Source organism: Lissotriton vulgaris, chromosome 3_1 (genome assembly GCF_964263255.1).
Source record: "Lissotriton vulgaris chromosome 3_1, aLisVul1.2, whole genome shotgun sequence".
Classification (NCBI taxonomy): Eukaryota; Metazoa; Chordata; class Amphibia; order Caudata; family Salamandridae; genus Lissotriton; species Lissotriton vulgaris.
Window position 1 is genome coordinate 1,737,554,016 of NC_141689.1, and position 24,256 is coordinate 1,737,578,271.

At 42.3% G+C, this 24,256-nt stretch overlaps 1 protein-coding gene across 1 annotated transcript in view; it reads left to right on the plus strand.

The window, feature by feature from the left end:
* LOC147728380 (N-heparan sulfate sulfotransferase 4) overlaps positions 1 to 24,256 on the plus strand; it is a 1,294,254-nt gene that overhangs the window by 395,309 nt on the left and 874,689 nt on the right. Inside the window, exon 3 of the mRNA XM_086963276.1 lies at positions 4,761 to 4,848. Within this exon, the coding sequence (XP_086819402.1) occupies positions 4,761 to 4,848 (88 nt within the window). The remainder of the gene's footprint in view (positions 1 to 4,760; positions 4,849 to 24,256) is intronic.

The window sequence follows — 24,256 nt, forward strand, 5'->3', positions numbered from 1 at the left end:
AAAACAAGTGAATTCTTTTCTAATGGAAGGCTGGGCCCTCCATGGATCCACTCATGCAAAATCTCTGATTATGCTTTTCAATATCTAGAGGTTAATGTTTTATTTTGTGAGTTATTTCTGTGTTAATGTTAATGTTAATGTTATTTGACATTTGTTAAGCGCTCGTACGCCCGGAGGCTTCATGGCGCTGTAGGAAGGAACAGGCGTGGCCATCGGTTGGTGGAGAAAAGGCAGCTTAGTGATGCGCCTGAGAGAAGAGCCAGGTCTTCAGAGAGTGTCTGAAGCTGAGGATGTTATCTCTAAGTTTCAGATGAAGAGGGAAAGAGTTCCAGAGGGCAGCTGCAAGATGGTCAAAGCAGCTGCCTCCGAGACGCTTCTTCTTATACGAAGGGATAGTCAGAAGGGCTTTATGAGCAGACCGGAGGTTGCGGGAGGAGCTGTATTTTTTAAATAGGTCTCTAATGAAAATGGGACCAATGTCGTGTAAAGACTTGAAAAGGATACACCCAGCTTTGAAGGCCACGCGTTGCTCAACCGGGAGCCAATGCAGCTGTTTCAAGCCAGGTCTGACTGATTGCCTTCTAGGGATGTTCAAGAGAAGTCTGGCTGCCTGGTTTTGAACCAGCTGGAGGCGTTTTAGCTCTCCAGTTTGGAGCCCAAGGTATAGACTGTTGGAAAAGTCCAATCTGGACAAAACCAGGGAGATGACGATCTGAGTGAGGGCAGCTTGGGAGAAGAAGCGGGCGATTTTTTTTATTTTATTCAGCTGAAAAAAACTGGAGGAAACAACAGCTCCAACTTGTTTTTTCAGGGAGAGATCCTCACTAATGAAAATGCCAAGGCTCTTAACCGAGGATGATTTAGATGGGGGGGCGCCCATGCAGGAGGGCCAGAAACTGGGGTTCCAGCTGAGGGTGCTCTGTCCAGGCAAGACCAGTTCGGTCTTGCCTGGGTTAAGCTTCAGGAGGAGTCTAATCCCAAATTGTGACTAAAATGTAAATCCCTCCTATAATTATTGCCCCATTTAATGGAATAAATAAGTCAACCAAATTTTCCATGGCTAAAATCACATCATCTGTTGGGCCATAATAGCTAACTAGTTGGAAGATCTGTTCCCTGATCTTCAGATTTCCCATCACCCATCTAGCTAAAGGGTCAATCATAATCTGAAGGGCTTCCCCTTGATAGTAGCATGTGAATAGTAATGCGACCCCCCTTTCAGGTGCATTGGCTGAGGCCAAAAACACCAGTTTTATCAACTTTGGCCACTTGTCTGGACGCATTTTTTTTAAAGAGTTTCTTGCAGTAGAATCATGTGAGGCTGATTTACCATTAGCCATTGAAGTGTAGCTCTCAGTTTAGTTGGGTTATTACCCCTGTTTATATTACATGAGACTATTTGCAACACCTGTTGCTCAGCCATTAGGGAAGGCTATCTCCTTCGGACCTCTGTTAGCTCTCTTTATGTGTGTTCTTCTACCCTCACAATTAGTTCTATTGCATCCGATCCTGAAATTTTGGAAAATGCTCCTAGCTAGATCTGTGATTACTTTTTTTCTTTTTTCTCCACCCACCTTGATGTAATCCCATCTCCTCCCTTTCCCCTTTGATTGGGCTCCTACCTGTTATGGGCCCATCAGCACCCTCTGACCTTAACCAGTACCCTACCTTTCCCCATTACCCCTGCAATTGTACATTGACACCATACTAGGAGCTTCCTCCCGGAGGAGAAGGTATAAAACAGCCTGTTATCCCTAAGCGGACAGACAAAAAAGTGTCAACATTGTTCCTTATCTTCAACATGCTAATTTGTACCACAATGTCCTTATCAATATGGATACTGTTTCCTATTCACTCCCTCTTTCTTGATTGAGAGAAGGAAATCTTTGGCCCGCTCAACTGACTGAAATATATATGATCTGCCTTTATACAGGACTTTTAGCTTAGATTGCTGTATTATTCCAGCTAGATCATTATGGTGTTAAAACTCATCAATCATTCCAACAAAATCTTTACGTCTTCGTGCTGCTGAAATTGACACATCCGAATAAATTCTAAATGAAAAGTTATCTGGAGTAGTAAACAATTGTTTGGGAATTGCTTGAGACAGGATTTTTTCTTTGATTCTAAAATCAACAAAATTAACCAGGATTGTTCTTGGAAATTTTGAATCTGCAGCACGAGTTGCTGGCACTCGATGTGATCTGTTGATAGTAAGATCACAAAAGTCTTTTGCTTTTTCCGGGAGAACTACTTTACCCACCAGTTCATTTAATAATTGGACTGGTGACTGGCCTGCTTCGCAATCTTCGAGTATGCCAATAAATCTTAGGTTGGTGCATCGAGCGCGGTTTTCAACATCATCCAATTTTAACTGAAGATCTTAGAGTTCTGTTTGCAGTCTAGTTAAATTGTTTCCATAATCATTACTGTTTGTTTCTAGGGGGGGTGCCTTCTGGTCAACCTGTGTCAAGCGGTCCGAAAGCTGGTAGAAGTTCTTATTCAGCTGGACTAATTGCTCATTAGTTTTACAATGCGCCGATTCTTGGGGAAGCTTCATCTCGTGAAGGTCACATAATATCTGATTTACTGTTGTCTCGATGGAAGCAGATGCCATGGTGTGAGCCGGTACCTCTGGCGCTTTGTCCTCTAGTTCAGTTGATATTGTTGGTATTTTGTTGTGAGCTGGAGCTGTTCTATTGCCATGACAGGGAGTATGTCACCATTGATCGTCAATTGCATGTTAGCTGTCTCTAAAATATTGATTTTGTGACCTCCTTGGGCCCCCAAAAGTGAAGAGAGGATATGTCGGTTTTCCTGATTTCTGGAGCCGTAACTTCTAGAAATACAGTCAGCAGATCTAGGCTCGATTTGGTGGGACTGGCTCCTGTCTTGGCTGTCTCGACTACGGAGGGGGTACTTCCCTTATCTGTGTTCTTAACTAGATCCATCTTGTTTCTTCCATGCCCGTGATGATTTATACTCCACTCTACCTGAAGATGAAGAAGGAGTTGAGTGATTGGAAGAGCAAGATTTAATTCCTTCGATATTTGTTTTGGCTGGGGTTTCTTCCTTGTAGCACTTTTATTTTTTTCAATAAATATTTAACAGCTATTTAGAAGTGTTTCATTTTGCCTTTGAGATTCCATCTTTATTCTTCATGATTGGAAACATGCTTTCTGTTGCCTATGAAAGAGCTACACACTAAGGATTTAAGTGGTTTGTGGGAAAGGTGAGACCATGCATTATAAGGAATAAAGTAATTCCTGGAGTACATGAAAAGGATCTTGGAAGTTACCCTAGACTTAAATAACCTTATAAAGGAACATGGCCTTCATTCTTGTTCCATGTATTGGGTCATGAAACCCTTTGGTGACCTGCAATATCCTTATAATTTATGGCAGGCGGTGCGTTATCCCATAAAGCACCCCCACCAGTTTGACTGTGGCCTAATGTGTGCCCTCTTATAATTCACTTCTAAGGACACTACAGACAGTTCCGCTAGTGGTATTTTAGACAATACATATATCAAAAAACCCTTAGAGAAAATATTGTAGATATGTGTGATAGTCCACACAGGCATGGGTAATTGCTGATTTGGGTGATATATTTAAACTACTTTTTCAGTGGTTCCCATTCATCATAAGAAATGCTGTTACGTTTTCAATATATCTGCATGACTAGAATAATGTTTGTCCCCACACAAATCCCCCCCTGGTTTATTACATAGGCAGAGGACACCGTGCCTGTATTTAACTATTTACAAAAATGCTATCCTTGTCCCTTGTCCCTTTACAGCAGACCATTAACAAAACAAGATCCCTTTGCAAGGCAAAATTGTGCTAGTCACTGAAAAAAGAGGTCGGTGTTGTAGGAGAGCCTTTTGGGGGGGCTGCTTCCTTAGTGCTCACCTATCACAATCACTCATGTGCAATCACCCCTTCCCATCGTTTACAAATCATTTATTTTCTAGCTATATGTTGCCCCTCCACTGCCTTTAAGCAGATTCCTGGTTATGCTTCTGGAGTAGAACACATCCTCTTCCTAGGGTTACCACCTAACCAGTTATTTTAATGTGCCAGCTGTTATAACAATTAGGAAAATCAGATTGGTATTTTTCTCCTTATCAGTACATACTTTAAACAGGAAATGTAAGAAGAAAACACTGTAAATGTGTTCTACAGCTGTGCTACTGACCAATGATTGACAATGTAAGTAAGCAAAATTTAGACTTATTTAGAGGAAGACAAATAAGTACAATGAGCGTGTACAACAAATTAGCACTTATCTCTGGACCGGTTCTTCTGTGGTTATGCTTATGACTAGGCAACACTAATTTTTATGTTTGTAGCGTTATTTCTTTGCTGCTCAACATAGATGATTGTCTCACTATTGGATTGGATGGCGGAGCATGCATCCTTGCTCACATGAATGAGCTCTCTTTTAGAGGTGAAGGTTTATGATTGGTTGCTTCCATTGTAAAATTATTGAGCAAGGGTGATAGATGCTTCGGACATGTTCTTATCCATTTTGGTTGGCTACAAGGTGGTCTATAAAGAGCTTCTTATTTTAACTTAGATTTAGGATCATTAATTATTTATATGGATTTGCGATGTTTGCTTTATTAGGAATTCTGTATGAACTAAATTGTATATGATGTTCTTGCTTTAATGCAAATGTTCTTAATTGAATACTAAAGACATTTCTTACAATTAACGTTTATGGAAAAAAACTTCTTTAAACATATTTCATTCTTGTAGGCTTTATTGGAGACACAGAGTTTACTGCGTACTATGGTTGCAAATTTCACTTTCAACCTTGGATTTTCTGGGAAATTTTACCACACAGGTAAGAAATTAAATTGTATACTTCATTTTATGTTAGTTTGAATTTGTAAGCACATAGAAACTGAAGTTTAAAATGTAATACCTTTTCTACGATTGATGACCGTTTTCAGAGGCCCATACGTTTGTCTAAACATTTATTCCTTACTAACTCAGTACTGCAAAGAATTAGATGACATTAAACTGTTTTAATAGTTGCACATTTGAAGGGAAAGTTACATAAAGATTAAGACCAGTGCGTTGTTTGAAGTGAAAGAGATGTGAAGAAGAGATTCACTAACTGAAATTTGAGTCCTGAGTTTTCCATTCTCCACCTTGATTTGAAGTGAAATGAAATGGGAGAGAAAAATTAACACAGAACAAAAATAAAATAATGAAAGAAACCAAGGAAGGAAGAAAAAAAATGCATGAAGTGAACGGGGGAATGGAAAGAAGGAAGAAGAAAGTAAGAAAATATGGAAGATAGGAAGAACCAAAGGAAAGAACAAATAAAAATGAAATCTTAAGGTTTCAGTAACAGTAGAAAGACAATAAATCGGAAAGTAAACATACAGTCTTATCCACCATTCTAGTATCCAATATATTGCAACAGCTGAATAAATAAGAAAGCATTAAGCACAATAAGATACCTACAGATTTCACTGTTCAATTTTAATGTACTTGTTCTCAACTGATACAATATATTTGCATTGCATTGTCATATTACTGTTTAAATGCATTTTCATATTTACCTCAGCTGTAAAGCTGTAGTATCTAAAGCCCACTTTGTCCTTAACACATAGCATTTCATAGTGTCATGTTCTAATGTCAAAATACAGCTGTTTCATTTCTTCTTAAACTACACAAGCAAGTCTATGAAGACAAAGCTGATGTGGGAATGTGACCTGACTTCTATAAAGTTCTACTTGCCCCTTTTGAAGGGTGGGATCAGTTTTAAAATAGAGTGCCAGTGAACAAGGTGAGGTCAAAGGAACATAAAAGAAGTGGTGTGTGCAGAGTGAGCAGCAAAGACATATGCAACCTGACTCATACTGTGTGATACAGTGGTGGTGCAATAGGTGACCTGTGATGAAATCAATCAGCATGCCACCCACAGACTTCATGGTAAGGCACTGATGCTGAGTTCCTAACTGCCTCATATGCCCCACATGGTAACAATGTGGTGCTCCATGCTGCATGCCAAAGCTGTCCAGTGTCTCTCTGTCAGTGCCGCCATTAATGGCGGGCCGCTGTTTTGAGGCCAAGTATTTTGTGCCCCTCACAGAGCCTTACCAGGACCTTCATAATTTCACCGGCATGAAAGCTCTATCCTGAAGCTCAATAATAAGAAAGAAAAATAAATAGCAGAATAGTAAGTATATCTTAAAGGGACAACACAAATGAACCACCCTCTAAAAACACTGTGCCTCATTTACAATATTTTGCTGTAGGGCAGAGCCAGAAGCCTTCCTTCTGCGCTGCCCTATGACAAAAGAAAAGGGCAGGAATGCAGATATATCACATATGCACATATGCACATAGCAGATACTGTGCATTTCTGTCCTCTTTTCCTGAGATGGTGCTCAATTGGCTGCTATGTGCCAATGCAGGCACCCTTCCACCATGGTGCAAGGCTGTTTGTGTGTGTGGGATTTATTGTTTTTGTGCAGGAAGGGACTCCTTAATGCTCAAAAACAATCAATTGAGGTGATATCCTTCTATGTGTACTGCTGAATACAGCCCACATAGAAAGAGTTATAAACAAGGAGAAATTAAGTTATTTCTCCTTGTTGTGCCTCCCTTTCACCTGCCCTGGAGAGGAATAGGCTTTTGACGGATACCAAGGTTTACAGAATGTTGTAAATGTCTAAATGTCTCAACAGCCAAGGGCTTTATGTGGGAACACACACCATAACGCCCATGGAACTCCTCCCCATCGCAATGTGAGGCAACTTATCTACAATGCCATAAGAAGCCATGTAAGGTGGCTTTATGTGACCTTGTAGATATGGCACTGCAATGTGCGCCTCCGGTACTTCATTAAAAGTGGCGCTTCAGCAGTGCATAGGCCTTGTAAATGAGGTCCACTACGTGGTTGGTGGACTATGTCTCTCTGTTAACTGTGGTCTAATGGAGTATGCATCAGTACACTAGGCATCCAACATATAAGTGACTGAGTCTAGCAGATACAGCTTGCCTAGTAGTCAAGATACCTCTCCATGTTCCACAGTAGAGGAGATGAAATGGAAGTAATGACATCTGGAAAAGCTGAAATATTTAAGGTAGAATGTGAGAAATGACAGCTGGAGAAATCAGTTGCTTGGAAGAAGCAGAGCGCTTGGTAGCATAATAAAGGAACTTATTTAACTTCCAGATATATTTTAGTTCAAAATTGGACAGTCTGGTAGGAGTATGCTTCGGCCTCCTGAGACCCCTAAAAAAGCTTTTAGTGAAAACTCTAATTCATGCATTTATAACCTCATGGCTGGATTATGCCAATGCACTGTACTGGCGTCTCCCAGCGTGTCAACTCAAGAGACTCCAGTTGGTGCAGAATGCTGCATCTCAACTTCTCCTAAATCTCTAAAAATATATGACCATATTCATGCACACCTCAAGTATACCCATTGGCTATGTATCCACCAAAGAGTTCATTTAAAAGGGCTAGTGATGATGGCTCACAGAGCTTTTTATAAGGCTGGCCCCACTAATTGGCTAACAGACTCACTCATTTCCTTCCAACAAGAGCTCTACACTCCTCAGATAGCTCGCTGACTGCTGTGCCCAAAACTGGGAGGAGGAAATGGGGAAGCAACTCCTTCTTGTTCCTTTCTGCCCCGGCTGGAATGCACTTCTCTTTCATCTACGGGCCACCTAAGATGAGAGCACCTTCAAATGGTGCCTAAAAACCTGGCTGTTCAACCAGGCCTTCCAACTTTCAACCTTCCACTGACTAGCGGTTACTGGACCACAGCACCTGGACATTCAGGCAAGTAGCCATGCACTCTACAAAATCAAATAATAATTATTATAATTTGTGTAGGGTGCTACTACAAACACCCTTCATCATCTCCAGCTCTTACAGAGCATGAGTCACTTCACTCAACCTCTATGGGGCCCTAAGACACCATAGCCTTTTTCCAGTCATGCTTGTACCACCCTGGTAATGCGCCCAATAGCTATACCAGATTGTGAGATCAGTTGCTTTGAAGGCTGATAACTCAATTACTGGCTATCAAGACTGCTTAATGCATTACCCCAGCATCTTGCCCTGCTGCTCTTTTCAAGCAGGTAAGCGAGATCTGAGGGGAAAGCTTGTTCTGGTGGAGTGTGGTAGTTGGGGGCCCGCTAGGGTTTATGAGGTGAGGTCAGGAGTGGGGGTGTTGGAAATGACAAACAAGGGAATTAAGGCACCTTAGGCCGTCCTGGGAGGGCGGGTCCTGATCTTCAGGCTTGTCTTTAGGATGTTTGACAGCAAGGTGGTCAGTAACTCTGATATATAGTTGCGAAGGGTGACAGAAGTTGCAGGATGTCACCGTGATCCATGTTGCTTGCTTTAAAATGCTGGCAAGCAAGAACATTTCAAAGAAGTGGAAAACATGCAGGAATTTCTAGGAGAACCCTGGAAGATCTTAGTCAAACATCCAACCCCCAAGATCCCCATATCTCCCAGCACATGAGACCCCTGCACATAAAACACTGACAGAAAGGGAGCTAGCAGATATAACTCAATACTGTGACAAAATAGGGAAAGTGGCAGAAATGTATTTACCAGATCAATGTGAATGTCACATATAGTAAAACCTCCGGGCAGAGGGGGGTAAAAAAATTAAGATTGTAGTTACAATGAGGTCTCTGCAATAGTAACCCCTGCTATGAAACAGGCTCAGATACAGAAAATAAAGGGTATTGATACACTTTCTTTCACTTACGACATTGAAATATCATGAGATGGTCAAGGGGTGGATTCAAAACTCTGAAACTTCCTTCTCCTCCCCTTGGACACAAATCCTGAGATAGAATGTCAGAAGCAATGAGCATGGCAGTTCCTAATGAAAGCAGAGGAGCATGAAACTACAAGGTCATAAAGCTCATAATCCCTATGGAAAACCCTGGCGTTATATGTGCCTGTTATATTAGACAGATCCACTGATGCACAATTCAAATGAACCTTAGAACCAAAAAAAGAGCAACAGAATTATTAATAATAGAATTTATTACAACAAAATTACCAAGTGAAACTCTGATTTAATGCCCCCTCCTATGAAGTACTGGAATATATAAATGGCACCCCATTGTGGCAGTTCAGCTTCTCAAAACCCACTCAGGGTGAGATCTGATTTTAGAAAGTGGAAAACTGCAATAAAACTGGAAGTTAATGACCAACATATTGTCAAAGGAGGAAAATTACTAATACTCAAATCTTGAAACCCACTAGCCATACCTTTCCTTTACAAAAGGATCTGTTTGAAATCCAAGGCCACAATTATTGTGAGCAAGAATAAATTGACTACTGTGCATCCAGCAGATGTTGAATAGGCACTACACATGCAGAGCAGAGCACAGAGAAGAGTCTTGGAGCATTGGTAAAAAGGAAAGGCTTATCTCAAACAAGCAGAACCACCACAGCACTGTTGCCTTGAGCGAGGAAGGAAAGAATGTGGAGGTAAACAAAAAGCAGAATTCCTCAAATGCTCCACTGATCAGAAAAGAAAAAGCGTCAAAAGATGAATACGTCAAATCAGACCCTCAAACTGTAAAATAGACATCAAACATGACATATGTTTCAACAAAGCGAAAGATCAGGGCCATGGAAAAACAAACAAGGAGTCAAAAACAGGGGCAGAAGCCATTAAAACCTAGAATAACCTGGATCACCAAGGGCAATCAAATCAACAGTCAAAAGTAGAAACAAACTTAGAAGTCTCAGGACTGCTAGAATGCAATTTGTGCAATTAACCTACAAACAAGTTCATCATATGAACATATGAAGATTCAGAGGCCTGCTTGTGCTTGTAGCTAATGAAACACTTGCTAAAGCTAAGCCACAAGTTCAAAGAACTAAGGGGCATATTATCAACGATTAGTGATATTTATCGCTAACGAGGCTTAGCAAAGAATTTTTTAATGCTAAGCATCACCGGAAATTATCGCAGAGATAACTTGCTATTAGCAAGGTTTATCTCAGAAGTGATAAAAATCCTCGCGCTAACTGCCAAATGAGAGATTATCGCTAGAAAACCAACGATAATCTCTCAAAGTTTGGCGTTAGCTTTGATGATAGGGGCTCACAAACTTAGCCATGATATCCACCTTCCATAGGATATCATGGCTAAGTCAGGAAAATACCAGGTGTAAAAAAAGCAGCGCTAACCGCGGTTAGCGCTGCTTTTTTTTATCACTAACAGGGTTAGCGAAAGCCTTGATAATAGGAGAAATGTCACTTAACAACATTTCTCCTATTATTTTTCTCTGGAACGCCCTCTTTGCATCCCATTAGAGATGCAAGGGGAAGCTTTTTGAAAAAGGGTGCTAACATGCAAATTTGCGTGCTAGCACCCTGTTGCTGATAGGGAGATAATTTTATCTCTGCTTTCTCGGCTTTTAAAGCCAAAAAAGCGGAGATAAATCCCTTGATAATATGCCCCTATGACTCAAAATCATCAACCGTATGCAGAGTAATGAGAAACAAAGGGGCATATTATCAAGGGGGTTTATCTCCGCTTTTTTGGCTTTAAAAGCCAAGAAAGCGGAGATAAAATTATCTCCCTATTACCTAGCTGTCGCTAACACCAGTTAGCGACAGCTAGTAGGAGAAAGCGACCATCTTGGGCCCCACTTTGCATGTCAGTGATATTTATCACTAATGACATGCAAAGTGGGCGTGCCAGGATGTTAGCGACTGAAAACAGTCGCTAACATCGCTATCTCCTATTACCAACTTTTGGAGATATTCGCGCTAAGCGCGAATATCTCCAAAAGCTAACAACTGCCCTGAGCAGTTCTTAGCCATGTTATCCAATGGGAGGTGGATAACATGGCTAAGAGCATTAGCTCGGTAATGCATGAATATTGCTGACTTTTTTTGCAAGCTTTATTTGCGGTAAAAATCGCCGCAGCTCAGTTGTAAATTTTTGTCTCTAACCAAGCAATAGCGATAATTATCGCTATTGCTTGGTAATATGCCCCAAAATGACCCCGAACTCAGGATAGCTACTGCAAACAACAAGCTGCTGGAAGGAATGACTGAATTAAACTAAGGCACTGGTTATCGCTCTAGCCGTACCAAGGCCATACTTTTTTGCCCACTATGACATTCTAGACAGATACCTGCTGTAGGAGTTTGAGTTTTAGATCTAGGGAGGCGAAGAACCTTCTTAAGCAACAACCACAATCTCTGTCAGGGTAAACCCCAAAAGTTGCTCAATTAACCTGTTCTTAACCCTAAGGTTGCTTGGCACAGAAGCAGTCAGGCATAACTTGGATGCAATGTCCTAAGTATTTATGCAGCTCACAAATTGTAATAAAGTGAAAATACAACACAAGAAAATCCCACATCAACTTAGAAAAATAGCAAAAATTGTGATAAATAAGCAGACACCAACACAAATTAAATCCAGTCAGTATAACCAGAGTGATAAATTATTGAATGTTTTAGTGATAAATAGCACCTAAAAGATCAAAGCACCAACTGTGGGCACCTAGTTCCATGAGACCGGGACAAACTTGATACTTATGGTCAACCACTATTTAGCACGGATTGGACACAAGGAGTGTATTGAACTCAGTCTATGTTTGCCTTCGGACTTAGAAGAAATGTTGATGTCCGAGGAGGAGGCGTTGGATGAAGTCACAGTGAAGATTTCTACATTTGGACTTTGTCACTGTTTTCAAACTCAAAAATCTCCATTGGGAGAAAGCTGCAGGCTGGAGCTGACATGGCTCCACAAGGCTGGTTACCATTCTGAAGAAGAGCAGCTGATCAGCATTTTCTACTGCGGAGAAGAACATAGCAGGAGTTATTGTGAAGTCAGGCCCACTGCGATGCAGCTATGGGAATCGGCGAGCAGATAGGTCCTGGTCTCCTGCTGGTTCTCAGATCACCTTTTGGTGGAACATGTTCCAAGTTTCAGTTTTGGCTGGTTACCATTAGTCCCACTGCGAAGGGTCCAGGACTAGGTGGGCACCACTTGAAGAGCAGAACTCACTTCAGGCAGGGTCCAGGTGCAGGTTTGAGGTTGTTGGAGCTTTGTGTTTCCCTGTAAACCACAACAGGAGGTCAGCCAACTGGTAGTCCTGGGATCAAGCAGCAATCCAGGCCTCACACAGCAGAACAGTCCAATGAGGGGACACGGTAGGCTTCAAGCAGCAGAGCAGGCCTTTGGTAGCAGTAGGACAGTTCTCTGAGGTACAAAACAGGCCTTAATCAGTATGGCAGTTCTCTGAAGTACACACCAGACTAAGGGTCCTCTGCAGGTCCAGGAGTGAACTGAAGAGTTGGTCTGAGGGTCCAATGTTCATACCCATTTGAAGTGGAAGAAATGTCTAGGCCCTTGTACGTCTGGTTTCTGGAGTTAACCGCCCTTCCCCTTTCCAGGCTCTAAGAGGTCTAGGGTAAGAAAAGAATGGTGGGAAGTTCTTTGTTAGTGTGTTGGAGGCAGCCTCTTTAAAATGTATTTGGGGCATGGAATAGGTATATCCCACCCATTCTGGCAGGATGACCCATTCTGCCAACACCTAGTTCCCCTTTGTCTCACTGTCTGGTAGGAATGCACATAAGCAAACTGCCAACTATTCACAGACATGTGTTCTAGGACACAAGCTACAGGTACCAAATGTGACATTTTCAGAATTATGACTTAAATCCGACTTTACCATTAAAAAGGATTTTAAATTACAATTCTTTTGAGACCAAACATGACATTGCTACTTATTCTCAATCAGAAGTTATCACTTGTTGAATATTGTAAGGTAACCCAATGTTATCTATGGGAGAGGTAGGTCTCAGAGTAGGGAAAAATGAATTTAGAAGTTTTTCACTACTAAGCCATCTAAAACTTAAAAAAGCACATCCTACTTTTTAAATACAATACATCCTGCTCTATGGAATGTTTAGGGTCTACCATAGGGGTGGCTTACATGTATTAAAATAGGAGGTTTAGGCCTGACAAAAAAGGTTTATTTTACTGTGTCAAACTGGCAGTTTAAAACCGCACACAGGCTGCAAGGGGCAGCCTGAGACATGTTTTAGAGGGCTGCTTAAGTGGGTCGCACAATAACTGCTGATGGCCCACTAGTGATACTTAATTTACAGGCCCTGGGTAGAAGTAGTACAAGCACTTAGCACTGATTAGCAGTGGCAAAGTGCACAGAGTCCTAAGGCCCACATAAACAAATGCCAGCAACAAGTTTTTGTAAAGTCTACACCAAAGGATGTCCGTTCTAACTCTCACCTTCAGTAAATCCATCTTTTTCTTGCTCCTATATGAACAGTCTAGCCAGAACTGCCAGGCCAAGTCCCGCCTGATGGGAACACAAGCAACCCCAGACTAGTTTCGACCTACTTGGGAGTCATCAGTGAGATGTAGGTTGAGTCCTTTAGCACAGTGAGTTCGGGACCAACATGTGGGAATACCCGTTCTACTTAAGGTATCGACTGCAAAAACAAGTTGATGGGATTAATGCTTTTACTACCACAAAAACAACAGGGTTATGAAGGAATGCTTGAATTAGTTTCAGCCACTGACGACCGCTCTAGGCAGTATTCCAGCCCATCTTTGTTTTGCCCACTGGGCCATTCTAGGCCAAGACCCGCCTTATGAAAATCAGTCTCAGACCTGCTCCAATAGGAACAGTCCAGCCAAAACAGCCAGCCCAGGCCCCTTTCAGAAGGGAACACAAGCAACACTACACTGGTTTTGACCTACTTAGGTCTTATAAATGAGTTATAGCTTGGGTCCTATGGCCTAGTGAGTAAGAGACCTACATATGGGCATACCCATCCCACTTAGAGCTTCTCTTGCAAAAACAGCAAGGTGGTGGAAGGACTGCTTGAATTCTTCTCAGCCACTTGCAATCACTCTCAGTTGCTTTCCAGACGATCATTTTTTAGGTTGCTTGTGTTCCGATTCAGAGAGGACTTGTGCTGACCGTTCAGGCTGGAGTGTTCCCATTGGAGCAGGCATAACACAGATTTGCAAATAGCTAGGTTCAAACTGAGGTCACATGGTGTGCAAAATAACAAGGGACTGGGATGCGTCCAAATCGATTAATTACCAGTGGCTGAGAATAATTTAAGCATTATATTCATCACTTTTTATATACTTAAGTGCAAACCCAGTCCAGGCACGGATAGAAAAATACGGGCAAGTATTACCTGTTCACCCAAGTTACATCCCTAGTAAAAGACAAGTGACCCGATTCACACAGGTAAACTTAGCAGCTTGGTCTAAACTTAGACCAAACATCTATGTTTATGACTTTGGGAATTCACAAAGGGCATTTACAGGTACTATCTCTATGTCTGCACTTGGGCCAGATCTTTGACGCGAGGGCAGACATAAAGAACCTACTCGTAAATGCCCTTTGTGAATTCTCAAAGATATAAACGGAGACATTTAGTCCATGTTTAGGCCAAACATCTATGTTTACCTTTGTCAAACATGCCCAAGGTTGAAAAACAAACTTGCAACGTTTCAGAAATATGGGCTGAAGAGACCAGGGGTTAATTTAAGTCACTAAATACACTTACAGTAATTGTGAGATATTACATACTTTCTGTCAGAGAACTTTTGAAGGAGGAAGAACTATTTTGAATTCTTGGTACATAGCTCTCTGAGATAGGTTCTTACAACAAGTCATTAACCAAGGACAGAAAGTGCACCCCTTAGTTGCAAAACTGGATGTGGGTTGGCTATTTCCCACCACCAATGACTGATTTATATTTTAAAAAACCCTACTTACACCACTTCAAAGAGAGAATTTAGCAAGTTCTGAACTGAATTCCTATTTGCTAGCTAAAGACCACGGGAGAGAGATATCTCCTACTATATTTAGATATCTATTAACGTTATTTTGCTACGGAAATTATGATACAAGCTTCTGATATGCCAATGGGCTAATCAGCATCAACGTCTGGCCAGTGAAGCCTGCATGTCCCTGTGAAATGCCCCTTCCAAAGCTATGGGTTGCAATAAAGCAAGGGTGCTGGCCAGTGATTTAGATCCACTTCATGGTTCATATCACTTGGCTGGAGGAACCAGGAGAGTCCATTTTGAAGAAGATGTATTTTCAGCTTCAATCTGAAGTGAAGTAGAGAAAGAGCTACTGAATCACAGGTAATTTTATTCTGTGTGGATCCCACACACAAGTGCTCAAGAACTATTAGTTAACCTGACGTGTAAGTAGCTTGTGTGAATAAATATTTTATTACAAATAGTACATTATAAAAGTTTGCCTGATCTGATGTGTTGATTTTAAACCTGAGCGCTTTTTTCACTGAACTCCTGCTGTAACCGAATAGAGATCAGCGAGGGCGGATACATGTGTTATGTTATGTTATGTTATGTTATTGAATTTTGTACTACGCACAGTTACTCCAAGGACAGTAGCGGAGCGAGCCTTAGAGGTGCTGAAAAAAAATAGAAGCTAGTTAAAACAGGAAGGTTTTAAGCTGTTTCTTAAACTGCCTCAGATCCTCAATGGACCAGAGGGGTGACGTAGATATTAAAGAGCAAGGGACTCAAAGAGGACCCCTGCGGCACTCCCATGGTCACAGATTGAGGTGGGGATGTGAATGGTGGGAGCCAGACCTGTTGCGAACGTCCCTTCAAGAAGGATTTCAACCACACCACGCCACCCTGAGATACCTATATCTACCAACCGGGCCAGAAGCAGCGAATGGGGAGCAGTATTGAATGCTGCAGAAAGGTCCAGCATTATGAGGGCAGCACTTCCACCAGAGTCCAAGCTGTCAAAATAGCTTCCCAGACTTCAACTAGAGCAGACTCGGTGCTGTAGGCAGCTCTAAAGCCAGATTGCGCTGGATGGAGTAGGCTAGAACTTTCGACAAAATCAGTGAGCTATTTGTTAAACGCCTTCTCACAGATTTTTGCCACACAAGGGAACAGAGAGAAATAGGGCGATAGCTCCCCGGATCCCATGGATCCAGGGTTGTTTTTTTCAGCAACGGCAGGATCTTCGCCTGTTTCCACTCCACCGGGATAACTGCCTCTTAAAAGGTGAGATTAATGAGTGCATTGACCTCTGGGTTTTCAGACTCTGCAGCGGAGGCCAGGAGCCTAGCCAAGCAAGGGTCAGACGGAGACCCGGATTTCATGGACTTCAGAATTTAAAGGGACTCCAGCAAGTCAATGGGAGAAAAGGCCGCCAGCATAAGCGACGGAACTGGTGCCCCAACAAGGGGCACAGCATCCGCCCTCAGCATGCTCTGACTTGTAAATGTTGCCTGAATGGCACAAATTTTATTAATAAAGAAATTGGAGAGCTTTACGCACCAGGCCACTGACGTAGGAAGTTTAGTGGTCTCCGCCTTAGGGGTCATAAAGCTCTGAACAATAGAAAAGATTTCCCTCGAGTTATTGCTAGCTGACTCTATACGCTCATAAATTAAGCTATAACAGGATGGATGAATGAGTTAAACACTCGCTCGTCAGTTCAGTTAAAAACACCTTGTCTTATTTAGACCTTAGTCTATAAAACATATGACATAAACAATAAAAGTGTAAATCTTTTTAAACCTTAAAATCTATACAACTTTTCACTAATATTCCTTTTGGACTATTTAGCATAAGGCAAAAACCACATCAAAGCAAAATTAAAATCCTTAAAGTGTATACCATTTTACACTGCAATTTTCCTCTGGACATTCAATAAAACAACATACCTTACAACATGTGAGGCAATGGAAGTCTGCAACAATTTGTCATAAAACATTCCTCTTAGTTTTCAATCAAAAACAACCTATCAATCAATCAATCAATCAATCATAGCATTTGTAAAGCGCACCACATACCGGTGAGGGTCTCAAAGCCCGGGGGTGAGGGGGGGCGCTGCTACTGTTTTAAGAGCCAGGTCTTGAGGAGTTTCCTGAAGGTTAGGAGGTCTTCGTTCTACCGTAGGCGGATGGGGGGGTGTTCCATGTCTTGGCGGCGAGGTGGGAGGAAGATCTGCGGCCGGTGGTCGCTCTTCAGATACGGGGATGGTGGCTAGGGCGCGTTCTGCGGAGCGGAGCTGGCAGGTGGGGGTGTAGAGACTGAGTCGGCTGCTGAGGTATGCTGGTAAGGTTTCGTGGCGTGCCTGGTGTGCATGGGTGAGGAGCTTGAAGGTTATCCTCTTGTTGATAGGGAGACAGTGCAGGTCTCTCAGGTGGGGTGTGATGTGGCTGCCGCGGGGTAAGTTGAGAATTAGGCGTGTGGAGGCGTTCTGGATGCGTTGAAGCCATTTCAGGAGTTTGGCCGGGGCTCTTGCCTAGAGAGCGGTGACGTAGTCCAGCCTGCTGCTGAGGAGGACCTGGCTGACCGTCCTTCTAGTTTCGGTGGGGATCCACTTGAAGATCCTGCAAAGCATGTGGAGGGTGTTGAAGCAGGAGGAGGAGACGGTGTTGAGCTGTTTCGCCATGGAGAGGGTAGAGTCGAGGATGACCCCTAGGTTGCCTGTGTGGTCGGTGGGTGTAGGAGGTTCTCCTAGTGCTGTCGGCCACCAGGAGTTGTCCCAGGCCGAGGGGGTGAGACCGAGGATGAGGACCTCCGTCTTGTCCGAGTTCAGCTTCAGTCGGCTGTTTCTTATCCAGTCGGTGACGTACTTCATTCCTTCGTGGAGGTTGGTTTTGGCGGTCATTGGAGAGGGAGAGGATCAGCCGGGTGTCGTCCGAGTAAGAGATGATGTTGAGGTCGTGCCGACGGGCGACGTGGGTGGGCGGAGCCATGTAAACGTTGAACAACATGGGGCTGAGAACTGAGCTTTGGGGTATGCCGCAGATGATTTTGGTGGCTTCGGAGCAGAAGGGGGAGGCAAACACTCTGAGTACTGCCGGAGAGGAAGGAGGTGGCCCAGTCCGAGGCCTTTTCTTGGATTCTGGTGTCATAGAGGCGTGATCTTAGTGTGCAGTGGCAGAAAGTGTTGAAGGTGGCTGATAGTTCCAGGAGGATGAGGCCCGCGGTTTCTCTGCTGTCGAGCAGGGTCCTGATGTCGTCGGTAGCGGGATGAGGGCAATTTCGGCTAATGCACATACAATATCTAAAAATCGCATTACTCGTCAGAACATGTGATGATCAGTGGGTCAAAAGTTCGAATCCTGGAAGCCCCACTAAATTTTCCATCTTTTGTTGCTAAAGTGAGTACCATCAAGGCTCTCATTACAAGTGGCCTGTAAATTCCGATGGACCTCGAAACCCATCGCAAATCTAAGGTCAGCTGAAACTTTGCTGCAGAGTGATATTTCATCTGCTTTAGGCAGGTGATGTCTACTGATGGAAAACAGGGAAAACTGGTGGAAGTCCAATTTCTGCATTTTATACCCCAACAACTCAATCCTCATCATTTTCCCCCCTCTGAATTTACTGAGACCCCAGTAATGGTAAATCCGGGTTAAGGAAATAACTGGGTTTTTTATAGGCCACTCCTATTGAGGGTTTAAAGTAGAAAATGGCTGCTCCTGTTATTCAATGCACTATTTTAAATAACGGTTATTGGTTTTTATAAAAGCTCTCAGGCTCTCTGCATAAGAAAAGTTGTGCATCTCCTGCCAGATCAATTTACTTTACTTCAGCCTTGAGTGTTACAAGATGTCTGCCACACACCACTGAGAGGAGGTGCTAACTTGCTTTTTAAAGTTCTGCAAGCTCTGCAGGAGACCTATCTCAGGGAGGCAGACAACCCCCACCTTTAATGGCTGCGCTTCTGAAGCCATGAATTAGACTAATGGGGATTACTAGTCAGGAATCTTTCATTTCATGTGAGCAAAATTCATTTTCTGCTAGACCGTAATGCGCGTGCGAGAAATATCAAGAGGCATATAAAGCGCACTAAAATAGAACAAAGCCTCTTAATGAGTTGAGGCCTGCCAGTGCCTCCATTAGGAGTCCGGTTGCAATCTGCGATGAACGATGCATCTGGGTGCTTCGCTCGCATTGCTCTGTCAGCTTCCGGGTGCAAACTCTTGCAGTGATTTGTTACCTAAACATGCACATTGTTCACTCATTATAAATAAAATATGCGAAGGTGTTCTTTAATTATTGCAAATGTCGATTGCCTGCCCAAATAGACCTTTGTGGCAAGATGTTCTTTGCTTTTTATTGGTGCCTGTGAAATGGGCACGTTTTTTATTTTTAGCCAAGAAATATTTTTGGTCGAGAACATGGACAATTTGGGGATATGGTGTTCATGCATTGTTTTTATTCCAGATATTTAATTCAGACACGCTCAAAGAAGATGGTGTCCACGTTTATCTGTCGCATCTCCTTTTCAACTTACCTCAGGGAAGTCCACAAACTTCAGTATTTTTGTTATCATCATTGCTAGGTCATTTTAATTTCCTGAATTAGGAAATGTGAATATTTCCCCTTGTAACAGCATTTATATATAGTTGGATCCGGGAAAATAATCTTGCCATGCAATAAATTCCATCCCAAGATAGGTAGTAAACAATGTAAACTGATTTCCATATAGCTGGGTCCAAACCGAGGAAGCATAGATAGCAAAAATACGATAGACTGGGATGCCTCTGTGGATGAGATTAAATAAGGCATTCAACCCATCACGATTTTGTATACTTTAAACATAGTCCGTTGTTTTTGAAAATTGAGTTTTATGTTGGCCATAGTGACATCAGTGCATGAAGGGCACAGTTAGGAAAAGGCTGTTCACATCCTTGGAATTCGGCCTGAATCCATGACTTTGAGCGGTGCAATTGTGTAATTTCGAAAATACAGAACAAAAAATCCAACCAACAATATTTAATTAAGCAATTTTCCGGCATTCTTATATTTGATGATCGTTGGTTATGCAGGGTGGGTGTCTTTCAATAGCCTTTTTCAAGGGAGTCTGAGCCCTCGATCAAGAGTAGCTGTTAAATTATGATGTTGGAGATCTGAGCATTGCACTCATTATCGCTCACCCACAATTTTTCCCAGGTAAGTGTTGACATTTTCCAGGAGAAAATGCCCAGCATACATGCAGAATTTGGTGCGGTAAGCACCAGTGGTTTAACTGGAAAAATAAGTGCAGGTACTGATCAAAAGGTGCGGGTGGCTAGGCGTGGAGTTTGGGTGGGGACAAGGGAAGTGCTAAAAGTGGGAGAAGTCACGGGCTAGGTTTTGAATCTTTCCATGCTTTGTATGCAAGAATTGTGCACGCATTGTAATTGAGGACCAAAATATAGGTAAGTTTAGATTTACTTCTCTTAACTCCACATCTTTGTCCCTTGATATAATCATTAAGGTACATGGATGTTGAATTAAGCATAGTAAATCTATAATATGTAACTTTGGATATGGTGCGGGTCAATTTTTGGCTTCTATATTCCATTAACTCACACTAGATATTCCTTACCTACCCCCATAGCACTTACTAATAATTGCTACCCAAATGAACCCTTTTCAATTAACCTCAGAGTACTAAAATATTAAGGAAAAAACAGTAAGGTTTTCAGGCTGCATCTTCATGCAGGGTCATAACGCACTAAACTATATGCCCGGATTTTAACATGTGACCTACAGGTGACACAAGGATCTCTGCAACATAAACAGTAACCGACTGAGCTATCTACATAAAAACGTCTCTCATGTGCATGCTGCATGCATTGCTTTACAGCAGGCATGCTGACCCCTTTTATAGTGAGCCAAACCTGTGACTAGAATGCACACAGGTCTTTCGAGCTAGTACTTTATGCAGCAAAGTTATTGTAGTGCCATCGTACCCTGGAACTTGCTGGATACTCAAATATTCAGTAACAGGTGATATTTTAAAATGCAGCCCATTGTGATCAATAAGCCATAACAGAGTAACTATCACATTTGCCTTGTCATTTTTTGGGGGGGGAGAGTTTTAAAAAATAAATGTATAAATTCAGACTTTGTTCTTTGTGACTCCGCCCAATTTCAGCTGACCCTTGCCATTTCGGAATTAACGAAACTGGTGTTAGCGTCACGATTGCCCATACTTTAAATGCATTTATGTACAGTAGGGTAGACCTGCTGCATCATTTGTTCACAAAACTGTTGGTATTTTCTTAAATACCTTGACATCCTACAATTTCAACAATTCCCTTATAAACAACTCTATGTCCTCTGCCAGCAAATGAAAAGACACTTCCTGCTCCCACGCTCCAAGTTCTATGGAGTCTGAAGTGCTGCTACAAGATTCTCATTACTAAATTACACAGCCAAAGTAGCAGATGTGATTAATTCTGCTGAATACATAAAGAATGTAACTTGGCTGGTCTGGAAATGCAGGAGACCGACTGTTAATACACATGTATTCTGCACAATTAAAAGAAAGTCCGAATACATTCGCCTCCTTCCTCACAAACACATTCACCCCCTCGCATACTTAAACTCCCATGTCATACTGTGTAACATACTCAATTGCACATACTTTTCAAATCTGCAGGCAAAAGGAAGCATAGAGGCAAATAATGGGCTCCCTTGGTTCCCCCTGTAAGAACAAGTTCCCTAACTCCAGGAGCAATAATCTCCAGAAGATAATTAAGCAATGATCTTCACTCAATTGCGAATGAGGCAATTTTTAAACGGACTAGATTACGCGGTAAAATTTAAAAAAACACACTTTGAGGTTAATCAGGAAATTGGTTGAGAGGGCAGGGATTTACTTTCAAACAAATAAGTTTAAGTTAAATTGCTGATGGTCCAAAGAGCAAAGAATAATCCATGCCACACCCATCCCTATTAGGTTTTACGAATCTACATGTAACTTCTCTACCACATTGTGTTAAGTCCAAGTATAAAGGCCACCCCCTGCAGCAATGCAGTATGATAAATATTTCATCTTTAACCGCTAACTCCGGCACATGGTCCTTAAAAAAGTAACATAGTAGACAAACACAATTTCCTGTTTTACCCCGACAGCATGTCATGTTCACAATAGGAGGATGTTACGTAACATGAATATACCAGTTAGGAAAAGGTGGTATACATTATATTTCAAATGAGCATACACAGCTTAGAAAAGTGAAGATCACAAAAGTACATGACTTTTAAAAAGAAATCCAGAGCATGCAGACAAGTGGTTGGATGCTTACATGTGGACATGCTTTTCTTTCTCCGTAAAGCTATACCGGATGTAAGAGGATCTAAAGCATACTGTTATGTTACGTCATATTGATTTGTATAGCACACTAATCACCTGAGAGGGTATCCAGGAGGTTTGCGCAAGTGTGTAGGTGTGTGGTCCCCAAGGTGCTTTTTCAAATAGCAGACTTTCTGCCTCTAGCAGAACTCAAGAAGTGAGGAGGAGGCTCTGATATGTTGATGCAGGTCGTTCCATGTCTTGGGTGTAATGTAAGGAGTGGGAGCAGCCTTCAGTTTTGCTTTTATGGATGCGGATAATGTGTGCAAGTAAGAGAGAGGCAAAGAATGTCTGGTGGTTTGGTGAAAGTGTACGTGGCTGTCTAGGTATTCTGGTCCTGTGTTGTTTAGGGCTTTGTGTGCGGGAGAAGTTTGAATTGGCTGTGCTTGTATATAGGGTGCCAGTAAAGTTTCTTATGGTGCAGTGTGATGTGACTGTGGCTGGTCAAATAGGAATCTTGCAGTAGTGTTCTGATGGTCTGGATTCCTTGTAGGAGTTGCTGTGAGATTTCAGAGTAGAAAGTGTTGGAGTAGTCCATCCTGCTGGTGACGAGTGCTTCCAAGATGGTATGTCTGGTATTCTGAGGCAATCATTTGAAGACCTTTCGCAGCATGTGTAGGATGTAGAAGCAGGAGGTGCGCACTGTGTTTACTTGAGCCATGATGTTGAGCTTGTCATCTACGATGATCCCTAGATTTTTTGTATGGTCTGTGGGTGTTGGTCCTACCTCCGACCGCCACCAGGTGGAGTCCCATGGGAAGGTCTTGTTGCAGAAGAGAAGTGCTTCTGTCTTTCCGGAGTTGAGCTTCAGGCAGTTGGTTTGCATCCAGTCTGCTACCATGTTTATAGACCTGAAGTTGGTTCGCGCTGTGGTTGTCTGTCCATAAGGGAGAGGAAATAGTAAAGTGTGTGAAATAGGAAAGGTCACTTTTTTGATCTTTTTTTATCACTGCCCATGACCCAACATCATTACTAACATTGTACTTATTTGCTATCCAACTGCATATATGTTACTTATATGTATGCCACTGTAAATGATAAATCTGAAACTGTGATCCTGTTGGTTTTCGGATATCGTAGTACAAATCCCAATTATAATTATTTTGAGAAAAACGTGGGAAAAATTAATTGTAGTATGGAGTAAAAACAAAAGAATCATTGTACTAATTCACTTACACCACAAGCCACCGCCCCCTGCGGACACTTTCACGGGAAATTCACCACAGATCAAGGGCACTTCATGCATTTTAATGAAGCAGCATTATTTCACAACAGTATCATGAATTGGTTACTTTAAGCACACAATTTTATTTACCGAAGAGCCACCTGTATCATACCCCCTCACATCTTTTTTTCAGAAACTCATAAATCAGAAAGATGGAGAAATAGTTGACATTTGTTGCATGTAATCACTTCTTCATTTTCAGTTTATTTCCATATGCATTGCAGTCTATCCTTCCCGTTACTGCCAGGCCTGTGAACAGATTATACATTGAAGTGTCCACTTTTCTGAACCTACCTCATAAATAACTAAAAGGTGATTTTGATATACATTGTCACAATGTCCATTATTACATAGTTAGCAAGTGTATCTCCATAGATTGACCCTAATGAGAAACACTGGCATGTTGAACAACAAGAGGTTTCAGGAGCTAGTCTGTGATGTGCAGGGGCAAAAGTGATGGCGGCACGATCATGTAAAAGAGTAAGGAGGAGTACCCAGGGGCTTAACACAGGCCCCCGCAGCCCACGCGGTGCGGGGGGCCCGTAACTCCAAGGGGCCCCCTCCGCCCTGAACTCTGGCCTGGAGAGCTCCTGATTGAGCCCGGAGGGGGCCCCCCTAAGTACTGTGCAGCGAGGCCCCCTCACTTTTCGTTACACCAGTGGGAGTACCAGGTTTCAGCTGTAGAGTCAATGGATGGAGGATTTCAGCGGGTCAGCATTGAGAATCAGTGAGTTGCCCATTGAAGAGATGGGTATTTCTTTGCTCTCTGATTTGCAAACGTGATAGTGCAAGCTTTTTGTGAGGGGAAATTATTTCTTCTTTTGTCCACTAATGGAGAAGGATTGATTTCTCTTTTTTTATCTTGTTTACATTTTTTGATGTG